Here is a 15975-nt window from a genome sequence, read left to right on the forward strand (position 1 = left end):
GTAAAATGCTTGCCTTGACAAGCGTGAGGGCTTGGATTCAATCCCTAAGACCTGTGTAGAAAAAAGAGGGGGTGGTTGTGCATGCTTGTGGTCCCAGTTATGGGGGAGGCAGAGCCGAGCAGATCCCTGGGGCTAGCTGACTAGCTTATCCATTTCCCATTCAGTGAGAGACCCTGTCCCCCAAAACAAAGACGGTGGCGGCGTAGCAGCAGTTGATGCCATCCTCTGGCCTCAGTGCACAGCTGCAGGTGCACAGCCATGCACAGCCAGAATCTGCTTGACTTTACCATGCTGGAAAAGCAATAGCTGCTCTGTGGAAATCCTGCTTCAGATCTTGAACATGGGTCTTCTCCTGGGCTGGTAGCATGTGGAACTACCCTCTCTCGAAAGGCTGAGGTGTAGCTCCCACAGACAGACACAAGGACACACAGAAAACCATCAAACTAGCTGTGATGAAAAATGAAAAGAAAAGGGGAAAAAATGATCGATCATCTGACCTTTCACAGCGGGCTGTGTGGTTGAATAGGAGTGTGCTGTAGGTTAGATGGATCAAATGCTATGCGTGTGTGTGTGTGTGTGTGTGTTGCTGGTGGCAAAACCCAAGCTTTGATCTTGCTAAGCAAGCATCCTACCACTGAGTTACATCCCAGATGAATGCCCAGGTTAAATACAATTTTCATTGATGAAATGTACAATATACGATCGATTTATCTACCATCAAGTTGCCATCCATAAGCCCTAAGGAATACAGTAAGCCCCTCCTCCCTGCATCCAAGGTGGGGCTTCTGGGGATCGGGATTTCTTTGGTAAGGGTCCTTCTCAGTGGTCGGTGCTTCTGTCTGTCCTCTTAGAGCCGACAGTCACTGCCACCGTGGAAGTGACTGTCAGAGTGACCAGCCAAAACTTCAGCGAAGAGCTAAATAACCGGGAATCTGAGGAATTCAAGGACTTCAATAAGACATTCTCAGAACAGGTAACCCCAGGAGACCACGCAGCCCCATCCCACCCCACCAACACCACCCGGAGGAATCTGGAGGGAGGGGTTAAGATGGCAACTGAGTTGTTAAATGTGTGTGCTTCTCAGCTAGTCAGGGCAGGTAGGGGATGGGAAGCAAGACTTGCCTGGGAGCAGCAAGAGGGTACAGAACAGGTCTGGTCTCTGGCGAGGGAACTCTCTATTTGATCTCCGGGTTGCTAGCGGTTGGGATGAGGACTGGGGAGTACTGATATCCCACAGAACGTCCCCAAGGTGGGACTTCCGGGATGACACATTGGCCCCTTGCCTTTCAGATGGCAATTATTTATGAAAAAGTTCCTGAGTATGACGGGGTTGTCATCAAAGAGCTGAGGTGAGTACCCGGGTCTGGCAGGAAGAAGGTCTTTTACATGGGAACAACAGCCATGATTACAGAGGCCAACTGGGGGGCTACTTGTGTTAGCCCACAGTGGGTGCTGTGCAGGAACGCCAGTGGTTGTGGCTTGAACAACAGACATCTCTACTACGCTCACTGCTCTGGTGGCAGGAAGTCTGAGACCAAGGGTGGGGTCTTTTCACTGGGTTCTTGGGTGACTTTTTCTGGTGCAAGTCTCAGCTATCTCTCTGCCTATTCAAATTTTGTGTGTGTTCATCATACATACATATTTGTGTGTGTGTGTATGCACAGAGACACGCATGTGCCTCCATCTCTCTCTCTCTGTATAGGTACATGTGTGTGAATAGACGTGGAAGCTGGAGGCCCACATCGGGTGTCTTCCTCAATCTCTCTCTCCACCCTATTTTTAGTAACCAGGCCTCTCATTTAGCCAGGGGCTCATCAATTTAGCTAGGCTCACAGGAGATCAAGCGATCCACCAGCCTCTGCTCTCCCTAGTGCCGGGGTTACAGATGTATGTAACATCCAACTTTTACATGAGCTCCTGAATTCTGCGTTTATACATCAGAGACTTCATTAACTAACTGAGCTATCTCTCCAGTGCTCCCTGATACATGTATGTGTATGTACGTGTGTCTGTCTGTCTGTTTCTCTCTGTGTGTCTGTCTCTCTCATCTCCCTCTCTCCCTCTGTCTCTGTCTTTCCTGATAAAATCTTTCTCTGTATTTAAGGGTAGCTTGAGCTCACTACATAGCCCAGGTTAGCCCTGCGCTCTCAACCCTCTTGCCTGGAATTCCTCCCAGGAGCATAGAGGAGGCAAGGGATGTCAAAGATGAGTAGCAGAGGTGACCAAAGGAGGATGCTCAAGGGTACCACCCCTATCTCCCCAGGAGCGGCAGTATCATTGTGGATTATGATGTCATCCTGAAGACCCAGTACACCCTAGACTATAAAGACGTGTTACAGGAAATCCAAAGTAATGTGCAGGAAAAAATCAAAGATGCAACCGAGGTTCAAGTAAGCGGTGCTAATAATAACTGTACAGGTAAGGCCCTCCTGGAGGGAAGGATTCTCAGAGGGTGGCCCCTTAAACCCCTTGACTTTTGACCCTGGGACAAGTGAGGTTTAGGGAAGAAAGGCAAGTGGAGGTTGTGGGTCACTGGGATCTGTGTCCAGCTTGTCACTCCCGTCACACTGGGAGAAGCCTTGGGTGGGAGGGCGCAGAGCAGTGTAGAAATGGAGAATCCCTGCAGAGCGTCAACAGCAAGGGGATTTGGGGCAGATGGGGCAACACACGACTGGCTGCACAGCGTGTCTTCTAAACCCAGTGAGCCGTGTGGGGACCCTGGCAGAGGGGCTGTGGACCCTCTGAGACCCCCTGAGCCACAGGACCCTGTGAGTGTGGCCCATCAGAGAGCTGGAAGCCTGGCAACGCCCCCCCCGCAATTTCCCACTTCCATGCCCGCTAGTTAAAGGGCTGTTGTCAGAAACAAGGCCAAAGCAGGAGGATATTTTTGGTTTCCTGATTTGTGGGGATACAGCCTCCCCTGGGTGGGCAGGCAAGGCTGCAGGCAGCCCTGTGGTAGCAGATCAGATGCCTGCTGTCTGCTGTTCCTTATGAAGTCCTGGCCTGGCCTATGTGGTGGCATATGTCTTTAAACACTGTGGGGGCCTCAGGTAGGCAGATCGCTGTGAATTGGAGGCCAATCTAGTCACATATTAAATTTCAGGGCTAGTCACACAGTGAGACCCTGTCTTAAAAACAAAACAAAACAAAAAAAGCCCTCAAAGCAGAAGGTTCAGGTAAAAGCGAAGTAGTCTTTAGCCTTCTAGCCTGGCTCCTACTTTGACCCAGGGAAGCCCTGTGCCTGAAAGTTTCCACAACCTCCCCAGACAGTGTCCAAACGCAGGAGCCTAAGGAGAACACTTCACACTGCACTGTCTCGCTCCTTCCCCTCTCCCACACAGGAGCCTCTTTGATAACGGGCAGTGTGTGTTTCCTCCACAGGGTATTTATTGTGTTTCAACGCAGCAGACACCCAAGTGCAAAACATTATCATTTCAGAAGTCGTTGATCCTAAAGGTAAGTAATGTGAGTGGTTCTGGAAAAGGTTCGGGAAGGTAGAGGAGCTGGGCAGGGAGGAGCCTGGCAGGGAGGAGTGGAGCAGGGAGGAGCCTGGCAGGGAAGAGCGGAGTAGGGAGGAGCCGGGCCTCCTGATTCTTAGCTGTTCTTCCACGTCCCCCTCAGAGGAATGCCAGCGGCAGGCTGGGGAAGAATATAAGCAGTATGTCCTCGCAGAACAAAAGGGCGAAAAGTGGCGCTGTTACACGGCCTGCTCAGCAGGGTACAACATCTCCTTGGACTGCCACTATGGCAAGTGCCAGCTGCAGCGGAGTGGCCCCCGGTGTCTGTGAGTACCGCACTTTGCCCATGGGGTGGCTCCTCTCCTGGAGGCCAAGGTCATGAGATCGTTATATATAACACCCTGCACCTCTTGATAGTGTACGGTTGTGAAAGAATCAGGTTGCAGGGTTAAAGGCACATGCGCGGCCAAGTCCAGAATCGATGAAAGTGGGTCAGGAGAAGCTTCAAGACAGAATGAGTGGTGGACGCTCCAGCTTCAGGAGGCTCCCAGTCTAGCAGAGAACACAGGGCTTCCTTTCCAGAGAAAGAACATGTGCCCCACATCCTGAGAGGTGTCTCAGTGGGTTAAAGGGCTTGCCGCTAAGTCTGATGAGTTGAGTTCAATCCCTGGGATCCATGTGGTAGAAGGAAAGAACCAACATTTGCAAGTTGCTCTCTGACCTCCACAGTATACACACGCACACACACACACACACACGCACACGCACACGCGTGCGCACACACACACACACACACACACAGAGAGAGAGAGAGAGAGAGAGAGAGAGAGAGTAAATAAATGTACTTTTATAATTTTTAAAAATGTCTCCTGCTATTGAAATAGATAAAGAAAGCTTTATGTGTCTCCATGGGGACAGAGAACCGGCATAGCCTACTCATAGCATAGGAAAACCAAGAAGGACATTGCAAACTGCACCGAGTGTGGTGGCGCATGTCTGCGATACCAGCACTTGGGAGGCAGAGGCTCCAGGAAGAGCATGAGTTCAAAGTCAGCCTGGCTACCCTGAGAGGCTCTGTCTCAAAGAGGGGACCTGAGGTCAGATCCCCAGCGCCCGTGTAAAAGCCAGGCATAGGCTAGAGAGATGTCTCGAAAGTCATGGGCCAAACGTTCCAACACTGTGGGGACCACTTTTCACTCAACCACTACAACCACGTAAAGACCTGGCCTCCGAAAACCAGGTAGGCGGGGCCCGAGCTCTCCTCAGAGCGCTCTTCAAACTTGCACTTCTCATTGGGTACCCACGAGGCCAGAGCATGACTGACTTTCTTTCCTCTCTGCCCTTCTCCCACGTCAGCTGCCTGACCACCGACACGCACTGGTACAGCGGAGACACTTGTGACTGGGGCATCCAGAAAAGCCTGGTCTACGGGCTCGTGGGAGCCGGGGTGGCGGTGCTGCTGGTGGTCCTCATTATCCTGGCCGTGTTCTCCTTCCACTACAGAGGAAAGGCACAAAGGTAAGTGGCTGGCGCCCCCTTCCTTCACCATCCTAATCCTCCTCTCCATGTTCTCTCTCTGGATGTACCTCATCCCGGGGCCATTGTCTCTACTCTGTAGCCATAACTGGGTCCCCTGGTGTTTTCCACCAACAGGGAACATTCCAGAGTGACTCAGATGCAAAAGTGGAACGAAGAGGAAGGCAGAACTCCTGGTGCCTTCCACAACATCGGTTTTGACCACAACGAAGGTACTGGCAATCTCTGCGGAGCTCAGACTCAGATAGGGTGGGAGACATAGGAGCCCCGAGAAAGGTACCCGGATCATTTGCCATCCCTGAACACTCGGTGCCACCTTCAAAAGCTTGCCTAGAACCTGGGTGAGATCCAACATGGGTATTGTAGCAACACCCTAGGGGAAGCACGGAGCCAGTTGATGGTGTACGTTTCTCTAGAACATAAAACTATGCCTCTGGGGATATAGAGGAGAGACCAGGGGCAAGTATACCCATCTCAGCAAAGAGGCTAGCAGTGTAGTTTGTTAAACGCAAGAGTTATAACTTCCAGAAATGGAACTGGGGATGTGAGTCAGTGGGTGAAGGGCTTGCTTAGGATGTAGGAAGTCCTGGTTTTGATCTCCGGTACCACATAAATCACATGTGGTCGTGCGCCTGTGTTATCCCAGCACAGAAGAGGGTCATCCTTCACTACATTGTGAAGTTGAGGCCAGCATGAGACATGTGAGACCCTGTCTCAAAAAGCAAACAATGACCAGCCTGGTAGTGGAGACTACCTTTAATTCTGGCACTCGGGAGGCCGTAGGAAGTGGATCTGTGAATTCAAACCCAGTCTTGCCTACATCATTCTTGAAACACCGTCTCTCCCTATATTCCATAGTACCCTCAAACTTATCATCCTCCTGCCTCTGCCTCTCGAGTGTTGTTATTACGGGCATGCATGCCCCCACCTGACCGTAGCTTTAAAGTGATTAACCCAGGGAGCTATTGGGGAGCAACTGATTCAAGCAGTCTACCACATTCCCGTTGGCTTTTGTTTCCTGGGTATGGAACGAACACCCTCCCCATCATTGGGGCTCAAGGAACTGATGATTGCTTGTCTTTCTAACCCCATCTCCTTGGGCTTCCTCTTCCCTTAGAACGAGAAGACTACATCAACTTGGGTTCTGTGTACAGCAACTTTGATGCCTTACGCAATATAAACCCTGAAGAAAAGGTAAGAATGATCCGGATGAACCACCCACCTCTGGTGCCGTAAGCCCTCCACCGTCCCTTCTACCTGGTAGGACCCCCACCTCTAACCCTGGCAGGTCCCCCACCCCTAACCCTGGTAGGACCCCCACCCCTAACCCTGGTAGGACCCCAACCCCTAACCCTGATTTTGGGCCTGAATAGTTGCAGGGTTGTGGAACCAAGTCTTAAGTGTTTCCAAAACTAGATTTCTCCTGTGCTCGGCCTTCGCCCACTTCTGTTCCTCTTTTCAGATCCAGATCCAGAGGCCCCAGGTAGTCATGACATCACTGTAAACATGCACAGAAGCGGTTTTGCATGGATCCATGGAGCTGAGGACTGAGGAGAGCCCCACTGAGTCAAGCATGTTGGAACACGCCCTCCACTGAGAATTCCCCACGGGGACTTGTTGGGAAATAGACCCTGTAGTTAGAAAGAATGAACACCAGGGAGACCACAGTGCTGGAAGCTCCAGCAGTGTGGAAACTACAGCGGAACTACAGCTGGCATGTCATGACGGCAGGCGGAGCCTCCCAGAACGCCCAAGTCCAATTCAGCACCAAGGACAGTGCCCTGCGTGCCCTTTGCTGCGATGATTGCTTAGACACTGGGCTGGATTTTACCATTTTCAAACACTCTTCTGAGAAAGATAGCATTCCATTTCCACGGACAGTACTGTTTTAAATATAGACCATCTGTCTTTACAAGGTCATGCTTAGCTTTAAGTTTCTTTCTGAGATCGGGGATAATTAAGGCTTCTTTCTATTTTGGTGAATTCTAATTTTTCCTATGTAAATAAAATTATATAATTTTTTAAGATTTATTTTGTTTTTAATTATGCGTGTGTATCTGTATGTGCGTGAACATGTGTGCAATTGCCAGTGATGGCCAGAAGAGGGCACCAGATCCTCTGGGCTGGAGGAACAGGCTATTGTGAGCCTGTATTTGGTACTGAGAAGTGAACTCTTAACCATCGCTCTAACCCCCATATACGCTTATAACAACTAAAAGCAACCAAAGCAAATTGGTTGCAAGTTTTACAGATTCTAGAACTTTCTCTATTTGCCACATTATACCAGCTCCTGGACCACATCTCCTGGGCTCTCTGTCCTCCTCTTCCCTACAGAATGTAATTCAGCCCTCAGTTGCAAGAGAGGGAATATCTTCACCCAAGAAAGATACCACCCTGAGCTGCCCCCAGCTTCAATTGCTGATCTCTGGAGAATGCCATGACCCAGGACCACATTTCTTCACACACACAAGGCAGAAAGAGAATCAAGCTCTTTAGGGGCTGGAGAGATTTCTCAGTGGGTAAAAACACATTGGGAGTAAACATAAAGACCCAAGTTCAAATCCCCAGAAGCCAAGTTAAGAGGCAGAAAACTGGCGAGATAGTTCAATGGGTAGAGGTACTTTCTGTCACACCAGACCTGATAGAAAGAGAGAATCAACTCCCACAAACTGTCCTCTGATCTCCACATATGTACCGTGACACATGTGTGCACACACATGCATACATATACATACACAAAAGAAGTAATTAAAGGGCTAGGCAGTGGTGGCACACACCTTTAATCCCAGACTCAGGAGGCAGAAGCAGGCAGATCTCTGTGAGTTCAAGGCCAGCCTGGACTACAGAGTGAGTTCCTGTACAGTCAGGGCTACACAGAGAAACTCTGTCTCGAAAAAACAAACAAACAAAAAAAGTGATTAAAATGTACTAAATGTTTTTAAAAGCTGTGGTTGCCAGGTGTGATGGCTCACACCTTCAGTCCTCGCTCTCGAGAAAAAGAGGCAGGTGGATCTCTGTGAGTTCAAGGCCAGGCTGGTGATCCACAGAGTAAGTTCCAGGCCAGTCAGAGTCACATGATGTGACCCTGTCTCAAAAAAAATAAAACAAAAATAAAAAACCAAAAAGCTGTGCATGGTTACCCACACGGGTCTGTAACCCCAGCTGCCAGCCTTGCTGCAGGTCCAGGAACCCAGCTGGAGGAAACCAGAGTGACAGAGCAGGACACCAGACTTTCCCTCTGGTCTCCACGTGTGACACACATGAGACACAGACACATACACACATGTACACGTGCACACAGGCACACACATGCAAACACAGAGACATACATGCACAGGCACACAGGCACACATGCACACACTGAGAGACATACATGCATAGGCACACACGCACACACAGAGAGACATACATGCACAGGCACCCAGGCACACAAGCACAAGCACAGAGACACACGTGCACAGGCACACAGGTACACACAGGCACACATGCACACACATAGAGACACATGTGCACACACACTGTATATACACACAATAATAGTAAATCTAAGGAAATAACCAAGTCCCCACTTTCCTCTAGAACAAAGTTCATGCTCTTTGCAGAGTCCCTAAGAGATGGGTGTCCTGGGCTCTATTTCCAGCCCCAGCTCTCTCACCAGCTCTGGGGGAAATCATGTGACCATTCGGACCCAGCCCAGATCGTTCTTCGGGTCCACTTCATTCCTACAAGTCTGAACATTTTGGAGATGTCTTATTTTACATCTGTTTGTGTGTGCTCAAAGGGGCACACACAACTGCATGCTACTGCACACGTGGGGAGGTCAGAGGGCAACTTGTGGGAGTTGGTTCTCGCCTTCCTCCGTGAGGGTCTGGGGCATTGGACTCAGGGCATGGGGCTCATCAGCAAGTGCCTTTATCTGAAGAGACATCCTCGCTGACCTGGCCTGTCGGGTGTCAGTTTTTAGTGTGTGCATGAGAGTCTAGTCACACATGTGCCACAGAGAATGTGAGGACAACCTCTGGCGTCCTCCGGCTTCCTTTCCACAGGTTTGAGACAAGGTATCTTCTTGTTCCCTGCTGCCCGTGCCCGGCGATCTGAGCCACCAGCTTCCAGGCATTCTCCCACCTCGGCTCCTATCTCTCCACAGGCACACTGGGATTATGGGTGCGTGCTACATTATTCTGTGTAATTTCGCTCAGGTCTTCACACTTGCACAGCAGGCACTTTGCCCTCAGATCCCTCCCTCCAAACCTTGGGAGTGGTTTTGTTTTACTTTATTTATTTATTTATTTATTTATTTATAATTTTATGTGCATTGGTATTTTGCTGGCATGTATGTTTGTGTGAGGGTGTCGGGTCCCCTGGAACTGAAGTTACAGACAGTTGTGGGCTGTCATGTGAATGCTGGGCTATTGAACCTGGGTTCTCTGGAAGAGCTGCCAGTGCTCTTAACTGCGGAGCCATCTCTCCAGCACCCTTATTTATTTGTTTGTTTGTTTTTGAGACAGAGTCTCACTATGTAGCCCTGGTGGGCCTGGAATTTGCTATGTAGGTCAGGCTGGCCTCTAATTTACAGAAATCCACCTGCCTCCTGAGTGCTGGAATTAAAGGCGTGGCCCGGCAAGAAAGGGCCCTTCATTTCTTATGTTTCCGGTCCATTCAGCCCTATGGAGGCCTTCCACTTCAAGCCACCCTACATCTGCCTAAAGCTAAAACAGAGCCTGGACTCTGCCGCCCCCTGGTGGGAATTCTGAGCATCTGCAGGCGTTGGTCAGTTTCTCGGCCATTCCCCTAGAAAAGCTGCAGCCTACATGGTTCATTTTTTCATTTACCCTCAAAATCCTTTGCTCGCTATATCTAGATGCCTTCATTTTAAGAATTGCCTCTCAGGGAGATGGCGAGATGGTCCCACTGGTGAAGGCAGGTGCTGCATAGCCTGCCGACTGACTTGAGTTTGATCCCTGGGATCCACAGGGTAGGGGAGAACCAACTCCTGCAAGTTGTCTCTGACCTTGCTTGCCAGGGCAGGTGAGTTCAAGAGTATCCCCATGCACACATGCACATAAGTAAAACAAATGATTTGTTTGTTTGTTGAGACTGGGTTTCTCTGTGTAGTCTTTGCTGTCCTGGAACTCACTCTGTAGACCAGGCTGGCCTCAAATTCATGGTGATCTGCCTGCCCTTGCTTCCCAAGTGCTGGGATTCAAGGGGTTTGCCACAACTACCTGGCTAAAAACAAGCAATTTTGTAATGGGGGGGGGGGATTTCCTCTCATTAGCCTGCACATCCCTGAAACGGGAGGGGGACCAGGCTGCTCTCCCACTTGAGATGCAGTTGAGGATAACCTTGAACTTCTGATCCTCCTGCCTCTGCCTCCTGAGTGCTGAGATTACAGGCATGGACCACCACCCCAAAAGGAGGGCTTTCCCAGGACCGTCGACTCGGCCTCCCATTATCCACGCCAGCACCTGTTCCTGCCTGCTTCCATCTGCTCAGCAGGGCAGACACCATCCCAACAGCAGTCAGGCAGCACCGGCCGGCTCCCACCCTCTCAGCCACCTGGGTAAAGGTGTGATGGTCACGTCTTCCTCCCATCCCTGTTGTCTCCCTTGTCGAAGCGGAGTGGCCAGGACCAGCAAGATGGCTCAGTGGGTAAAGGCACTTGCTGCCAAACTGGCCTGTCGGGTGTCAGTTTTTAGTGTGTGCATGAGAGTCTAGTCACACGTGTGCCACAGAGAATGTGAGGACAACCTCTGGCGTCTTCCGGCCGACGACCTGAGTTTGATTCCTGAGACCCGCGTGGTAGGAGACAACTACTGACTCCTATAAGCTGTTGTTCGACCTCTACACACGTGCCAAGACATGCATTCAAAAATTAATTAATTAGATGTGAAATATGGAGTGACCATTATCTCATAAATGAGGGCATCGGAAGCAAAGACCGGTAATTTGCCCAGAGTACTAAAGGGCTAATCTAAGGAGACTTGACAGGCGGAGGCAAGAGGGTCATAAGTTCAAGACCAGTCTGGGCATCATAGCAGGGTCCTGTCTCTGAGAATTAAACAATGACAGCAAACAAAAAGGCTCCACTAAAATAGGGTGAACCTCTAATTTAAAAGGTATTCCTACCAAAGAGGGGCGTTTGGAAGCATAGACATGCATGGCGAGGGGGTGCCTGCTAAGAATGGGGAGACACGATGAGGGGAAGGTGGGAAGTCTACAAGAGATGAACAGCAAGATGAAGCTTATGTAGGTGTTTGCTTGTTTGCATCCCCTGTACTGGGGATTGAAACCTAGGATATCATGAATGCTGAGCACTTTAATCACTGAGACAAACCCTCAGGCTGTCATTGGGAGATTCCAAGCAAGCACTTTACCACTGACCCACCCCCAGCCCCTCACTGGGGGATTCTAGGCAGGGGCTCTACCACTGAGCCACACCCCAGCCCCTCACTGGGGGATTCTAGGCAGGGTCTCTACCACTGAGCCACACCCCAGCCCCTCACTAGGGGGTTCTAGGCAAGTGCTCTACCACTGAGCCACACCCCTAGCCCTCTCTTTGCTTTTTGAGACAAGGTCTCACTAAACAGCCAGGCTGGCCTTGTACTTCCTTCCACCCTCTTGACCCTAGCCTCTCAGGTACCATGAGCCCAGCAGGCCTGCAGCATCAAACCTTCTTGAGTCTTTCATCCTACTAGCTCCTGCCTTGTAAGTGGACACACAGGGAGGAGCCATCAGGCACGCTCCAGCTCTGCCCACAGCCTTCCCCCAGCTCCGGCTTCCTTAGCAAGTGCACCAGAGCCCAGGTATGCCCAGCCCGTGGCCTGGAAACTGCTCTGCACTCCCTCCCTCACTCCCTGTCCGTTAGGAGTTTACTCATCCACACAATCTCATTGTTCTTTGCGTCTTGGGGTGGGGCAGAGGGAGACCAGTTCTTTCTATGTACTCCAACTTGCACAGAGCTCACTGTGTAGCCCAGGCAGGTCTGGGACTTTGAGTAATGCCCCTGCTTCATCCTCCTAAGTGCAGGTAAGTGTGCCTCCACTCCCAGTCCTCCAGTTGCTCTTGACCTCAGGAAACCTCTGGGGCTTCCACCTCCAGGCTAGCTAGCTAGCTCGGCTTCCCACCCCCATCCCACTTTGGCTCCGCTCCCCTCCCTCCCTCTGGCTCCCTCCAGGAGGCACAAACCTAATCAGACTGATTATCGCCCAAGTTCAATTCCACTTTCTCTGGCTCCAACACAGGCAGTAAATTTCCTTCACTGCTGGGCTCCCCTGTGAGACCAGCCTCCTGTCTGGTGGCTCAGCCTAGGATGCTGCCTCCCCGCCCCCCAACTGCTGTATCACCACAGCTGAGTCAGACCTGCCCCACCTGGGGGTGTCCCTCAAACACCATCCACAGAGTCCCATCACCTCCGTGGGGTCTGCAGGACTCCCCCCAGGGGGCGTCTAAAGGCCAAACTCATCACAGTTATCCAAAATAGAACTCTGCAAATGGACTCAGAGCTGTGACCCTCTTCACCAGTTGTCCCCATCTCTGAGGGCTCGGGAGGTAGGCCGCCGGCATCGCTCGTGGTTTATTTATTACGTGCGATAAAGTCTGAACCTGTGGCTTTATTTTCATACTTCTGTCCTCCCCACTCCTTAGGTCTTTAGAGACAGAGTGTGCCCGGAAAAGACCCAGCGATGGAGACGCAGGATTTACAGATCCTAGGTCCCCTGGGAAGGAGAAAGAAGCCCGGTTGGCCATTAGTTTTGCTTTGTTTCCTTCCAGAGGAAGGGTGCAGGAGGCCTGGCCCTGCTCTACAGAGAGGAGCCGTGATTCAATTAAGTTTAACAAGCCAGAATTGCGTCTTCCATACACAAGCACCATGGTGGGGGGGGGGGCACACCCAGGGAAGGAAGACCCTAATATCTCATGCTCAGATAGGAACGAGAAAAGGAGGAGAGGAACGCTCCAGGAGCGTATCACTGCAGCGGAGACTGGGGTAAGAGAGAATTGTCTGTGAATGGCTACCCCAGCGGGCTTCCTGGAAGAAGTCAAATGGAGTCAGATTCTTGAGAGGACAGTTCTGGAAGGAGAAGGCGAAAGGTGCCGAGAGGTTGGCTGTCTGTGTAGGCAAGGGGTGGAGTCCCATTTCTAGGGACCCTGAAAGCAAGCAGGTGACATTTGGTTAGATAAGAGAGTACGGTGCTGGGGAGACAGGCAGGACCCTAGTGCTGGCTGGCCATAGAGCTTAGCATAAACAGTGTGCTCCAGGTCTGTGAGGGTTTCCAGAGGTTTCCAGTCTCACCGGAGACACGGTTGTCTGGGCATGCCCAGGGTGGGGGCGGGGTATCTTTAACTGAAGTGGGGAGACCCGCCCACTGTGGGTGGCGCCTTCCCTGACTGGGATCCTGGACTATACTGGTGGAGAGAGGAAGCTGACCCCAGCAATCACTCATTGCTCTCTGCTTCCTGATTGTGGGTGGGTGGTGACCGGCTGCTTCAGGCTCCTGCCCCCTGAATTCCTCTCTGTGGTGGACACCACCCCAGAACAGAGCCCTTTGTCCCTTAAGCTGCCTTTGTCAGCCTGTTTATCACAGCCACAGGGAAAAAGGAAGCAAACAAACCTAAGACTAGGCAATAGAGGCTAAGGCAAATAACAAAACCCAAGGTGGATGCTGTCCTGAGGGCTGGCACAAGGTTGCCCTCCAGCCTCCACATGCATGACCCACAGATGCCCTACACTTGAACACACACACACAGAGATCCCAGCAATTTCTTTATTTACTATTTGCTTGACCTTTGTATGTATATATGATGTGTGTATGCATGCGTGTGTATGTGTGAGCATGTGGGGGGGGGTGTGCATGCCACGGAGAGGGTATGGAGGTCAGAGGGCAGCCTCCACTGTTATTCCTCACCCGCCCGACTGAGATAGGACTCTTTCGTTGTTTGCTGCTGGCTGCCTACAGGGGCGGGCTAGCTGGCCTTTGAGGTCCCAGGTTCTGTTTCCACCTCCCTCCTCGCTGAGGGAACGCTGGGATCTCAGGTTGGCAGGTGCGTGTTCTACCATGTCCGGCTCCATGTTCATGCAAGTGCTTTGCTCACTGAGTCGTCTCTGCAAACCGAACCCAGCAATTTAACGGGCAGACATTTTCCTCAAATGCAGATGAGACATTGGTGAGACACCAGCACTTCCGGGACCCTAAAGTACATCCTAGTGAATACCAGGGAAGGAAGACAAACCCTCCAGCTCACAGGGGGCTCTGTGGCAGGTCAGGAAATAATGGGAGGTGGTTGTTTCTGGTTTCAAGAACGTATGTGTCTACGTGTGGTGTGTGGTATGTGTGTGTGTACATGTCGTTTGTGTACTGTGGTGTGTGTGTGTACTGTGGTATGTGTGATACATATGTGTGGTGTGTGTGTGTATGTACTGTTGTGTATGTGATATGTATGTGTGGTATGTATGTGTGGTGTGTGTGTGTGATGTATATGTGTGAGTATGTAGTGTGTGTGGTATATGTGTGTGTGTATGTAGTATATGTGTTTTACAATGTGTGTGTATGTGGTGTGTGTGTACGTGGTGTGGGTGGTATGAGTATGTGTATATATGTAGTATATGAGTTTGCACAGTGTTTGTATGTGGTGTGTGTGTATGTGTCGTATGTGTGGTATGTATGTGTGTGTGTGTGGTGTGTGTGGTATGAGTGTGTGTGTGTATATATGTGTGGTATATATGTGTATGGTGTGTGTGTGGTATGTATATGTGTGTCTGTGGTGTGTGTGGTATGAGTGTGTGTGTATATGTTGTGTATATGTTTGTACAGTGTGTGTGTACATGGGCCTGTAGAACACAACTTTCAGGAGGGTTCTCCCCTCCCCCTGTTGGCTCTTTTGCCTTTTTCTGCCATGCGGTTTGTGCCGGGTAGGCTACCTGGCCCAGAAGCTTCCAGGTGATTCTCCGGCCTCTGCCTCCCACCTCACTGTAGGAATGCTGAGCTTATAGCGGGTGCCTGGCAGCCAGCTTTTTATGTTGGCTGGTGTGGTGCCTCGGGCATGAATGAAAAGCACCTTCCCCCACTGAGCCACCTCCCCAGCTTGGGTCCTTTTCTTGGATGGAGTTAGGAACCTGGACAGCCTGGATGAGAAGTCTCTGGCTTTTCTCCCCTGTGGACCCTCACAGCCTTCATCAGCCGTGACAGAAACCTAACCAGTCATGGCCTTTAGAGTTAGACTTTTCAGAGGCGATTAGGGCTGGGTCCAATATCAGTCACCATGTCTTAATTCTAGTGGCTTTGTAGGAAGACACTTGTCCAAGCTCCCTGTCTCTCGGTCTCTGATGACTGGAAGCAGTCCTTCGACCTCGTGCCTCCAGAGCCATGACCCCAAACAAACCTCTTTCCCCTTATACGGTTACCCCGCCTTGTGTATTTTGTTACAGTCATAAAAAGCAGACTAATACATCATTTTATAAAAGATACGCCATAATTGGATTATAAAACCGGATGAGCTCATTCAGGGAGGAAGTACGAAGAGAAAAAGAACTTAAAAGTACTGTGAACTTCTGGGTCAAGATGATGAATCTGGGGCTGTGACTCGGTTAGAGTGCTTGCCTGGAGGAGGCTCCACTGCCCAGCAAATTGCATAAACCAAGCGTGATCAGAGAACACTCGGGATCCCAGGACTGGGAAGGTTGGGCCAGGAGGATTGGAAGTTGAGAGTCAAGCCCTGCTCTCAGCCGTGTGAGGCAGGGATGCTAGCAGGGGAATGGAGGTCAAGAGCAGTTGGCTCTCTTCTATTTTCGGAAGCAAGATAAGCTGGAGGAACTGGGAGAGGCAAGAGAGCCGTGGGGGGATGTGGGGGATACGGAAGAGAGATCCTAAGTGAGTGGCATGGGGGACCCTCAGCAGAGACCCGTCAGGGTGGCTAACACCAATCCTGTTCTTTAAAAACAATAATAATTTCCATTTTTAAGATTACATGTGTTGGGCTGGAG

At 50.8% G+C, this 15975-nt stretch overlaps 1 protein-coding gene across 4 annotated transcripts in view; it reads left to right on the top strand.

Moving 5' to 3' along the window:
- Window positions 1-7021, top strand: part of Muc17 (mucin 17, cell surface associated) — a 33584-nt gene extending 26563 nt beyond the window's left edge. For all 4 annotated transcript variants that reach the window (XM_087903501.1, XM_087903504.1, XM_087903502.1 and 1 more), the window contains 9 exons: window positions 852-973; window positions 1291-1349; window positions 2264-2418; window positions 3382-3456; window positions 3622-3784; window positions 4815-4976; window positions 5112-5206; window positions 6112-6188; window positions 6457-7021. In XM_087903501.1, the coding sequence (XP_087759627.1) occupies window positions 852-973; window positions 1291-1349; window positions 2264-2418; window positions 3382-3456; window positions 3622-3784; window positions 4815-4976; window positions 5112-5206; window positions 6112-6188; window positions 6457-6498 (950 nt within the window). In that variant the 3' untranslated portion in view covers window positions 6499-7021. The remainder of the gene's footprint in view (window positions 1-851; window positions 974-1290; window positions 1350-2263; window positions 2419-3381; window positions 3457-3621; window positions 3785-4814; window positions 4977-5111; window positions 5207-6111; window positions 6189-6456) is intronic.
- The last annotated feature ends 8954 nt before the right edge of the window (window positions 7022-15975 follow it).

Source organism: Myodes glareolus, chromosome 2 (assembly GCF_982192425.1).
Source record: "Myodes glareolus chromosome 2, mMyoGla1.1, whole genome shotgun sequence".
Classification (NCBI taxonomy): Eukaryota; Metazoa; Chordata; class Mammalia; order Rodentia; family Cricetidae; genus Myodes; species Myodes glareolus.